Source organism: Harpegnathos saltator, unplaced genomic scaffold, assembly GCF_003227715.2.
Source record: "Harpegnathos saltator strain DR-91 unplaced genomic scaffold, Hsal_v8.6 scaffold65, whole genome shotgun sequence".
NCBI classification, from domain to species: Eukaryota; Metazoa; Arthropoda; class Insecta; order Hymenoptera; family Formicidae; genus Harpegnathos; species Harpegnathos saltator.
The window spans coordinates 403,511-405,576 of NW_020230482.1; the positions used below are offsets into that span (position 1 = coordinate 403,511).

General features: G+C 38.6%; 1 protein-coding gene across 1 annotated transcript; it reads right to left on the minus strand.

Annotated features, from left to right (window-relative positions):
* Positions 1-821: 821 nt before the first annotated feature.
* Positions 822-1,841, minus strand: LOC112589891 (putative uncharacterized protein FLJ37770). Its single transcript, XM_025304775.1, has 2 exons — positions 1,612-1,841; positions 822-949 (listed from the first exon to the last, which is right to left on the minus strand). Exons 1-2 carry the CDS (start codon positions 1,835-1,837, stop codon positions 822-824), a joined length of 354 nt encoding a protein of 117 aa, XP_025160560.1. The 5' UTR covers positions 1,838-1,841.
* Between the last annotated feature and the right edge of the window lie 225 nt (positions 1,842-2,066).

Consider the following 2,066-nt stretch of genomic DNA (forward strand, 5'->3'; position numbering starts at 1 on the left):
ATGTCATCTATTACGAACTGTTACTGTCAGGCAAAACGATTGATTCAACTGTATACTGTTCGCAATTGACGAAATTGAACCAAATAATCCGCACAAAACGTGCAGAATTGGCAAATCGCAAGGGTGTCGTCTTCTATCACGACAACGCCAGACCTCATACATCATTGATCACTTTGAACACATTGACCACATTGACCACATTGACCACATTGAACAAATTGTTTCAGCTTGGCTGGGATGTTTTGCCTCATCCTCCATATTCACCGGATCTTGCCCCTTCCGACTATCATTTATTCCGGTCGCTGCAGAACTCTATGAACAGAAAATCCTTCAAGGATGAAGAGGTCGTTAAAAAACATATGGATTGGTTTTTCGCCGATAAGCCCCAGACGTTTTACGAATGCGGCACAATGAAGTTGGTGGAAAGAAGTCATCGATAAAGATGGCCAATATATAATTGATTAAAATTTATCTTGTGTATTATAAAGTTGTGTTTTATTCTACTCTAGAAAACCGAACGAACTTATTTGCCAACCCAATATCAGTATGTTATTGAGAGTTAAAGAAATTCTGACTAGTCTATTTTTTGGGCATATAAAATTAAAAACGATGACTTCTTAAGAAACCATCATGAAATCATATCTTGTTGGATATAAAATGAAATTAATTAAAATGTTATAAAATTATAGTGTGAAGTAATAGTATATGAACGTATACGAGGTGTGGCTATAAAATAACGAGACTATTGCTGCAAAACATTTTATTTTAAATTTATACATTTTTTGTTATTATCACCTTCAATATACACCCCTCCTCTATCTCTACAACGCTCCATGCGAATTTTCCATTGTTCGAAATATTGCTGGAAGTCCCTCTTTTGTGAGCTCCTTCATAACGCGTGCCGCTTTTTCTTTCACAGCGGAGTCTTCAACGGACTGAAATCTTGTTCCTTTTAATGCAGATTTGACCTTGGGAAACAGATAAAAGTCGCATGGTGCAAGATCTGGAGAATAGGGCGGATAGTCTAACACTGGGATGTTGTACTTGACTAGAAACGTCTTGACAGACAATGCAAAATGAGCTGGCGCGTTGTCTTGATGGAGAACCCATGACTTGTTTTTCCACAATTCGGGTCGTTCTTTTCTTATTCTTTCACGGAGTTGAACAAGAACCTCAAGGTAGTAATGTTGATTAATAGTTTGACCTTCTGGAACTCAGTGAAGGTACACAATCCCATGAATATCGAAAGAAACAATCATCATCGCTTTGAATCTTGATTTGCTCATTCGAGCTTTTTTAGCTCTCGGTGAAGTTGGGCCCTTCCAATGTATGGATTGGCGCTTAGTTTCAGGATCATAAGTGAAAAACCAAGATTCGTCACATGTTATCATTCTTTCCAAGTTCGGGTCATTTTTAACGGCATTCAAAGTATCAGTACAAACATTTTCGCGAGCTTCTTTTTGTTCAATCGTGAGAATTTTAGGTACCATTTTGGCACACACTTTTTGCATGTTAAAATTGTTATATAAAATTTGCCTTACGCATTCTTTTTCAATTCCTACAGTTTCGGCAATCGAATAGTTAACCGACGGTCAGATTGAATCAGATTACCGGCTTTTTCAATATTTTCATCCGTTTTTGACGTGGAAGGGCGATCTAGGCGTGAATGATCTTCTCGGCTATCTTGGAAACGCTTAAACCACTCAAAAACTCGCGCATGTGATAAACATTCATTGCCATACACTTCTTTTAATAAAAGATAAGTTTCAGTAGCGCTTTTTCCAAGTTTCATGTGAAATTTCACGACGATTCGTTGCTCTATTTTTACACTTATCATTTTTCCGGCAAAACAAAACACCAGCTCTTATACAAACGAAGGCCACGGCCAGACTAATTTGTTTACAGGCACGGGAGGCGCCGCATTCGAAAGAGAAGGCTTCACGCTACACAGCTGTCGGTCGTTCGCGTTTGGCGCATGCGTACTCCTTCTGTGGAAGCATCAGTCTCGTTATTTTATAACCACACCTCGTATGTGTGTATGACAAGTGATATATGACGAGAAGATG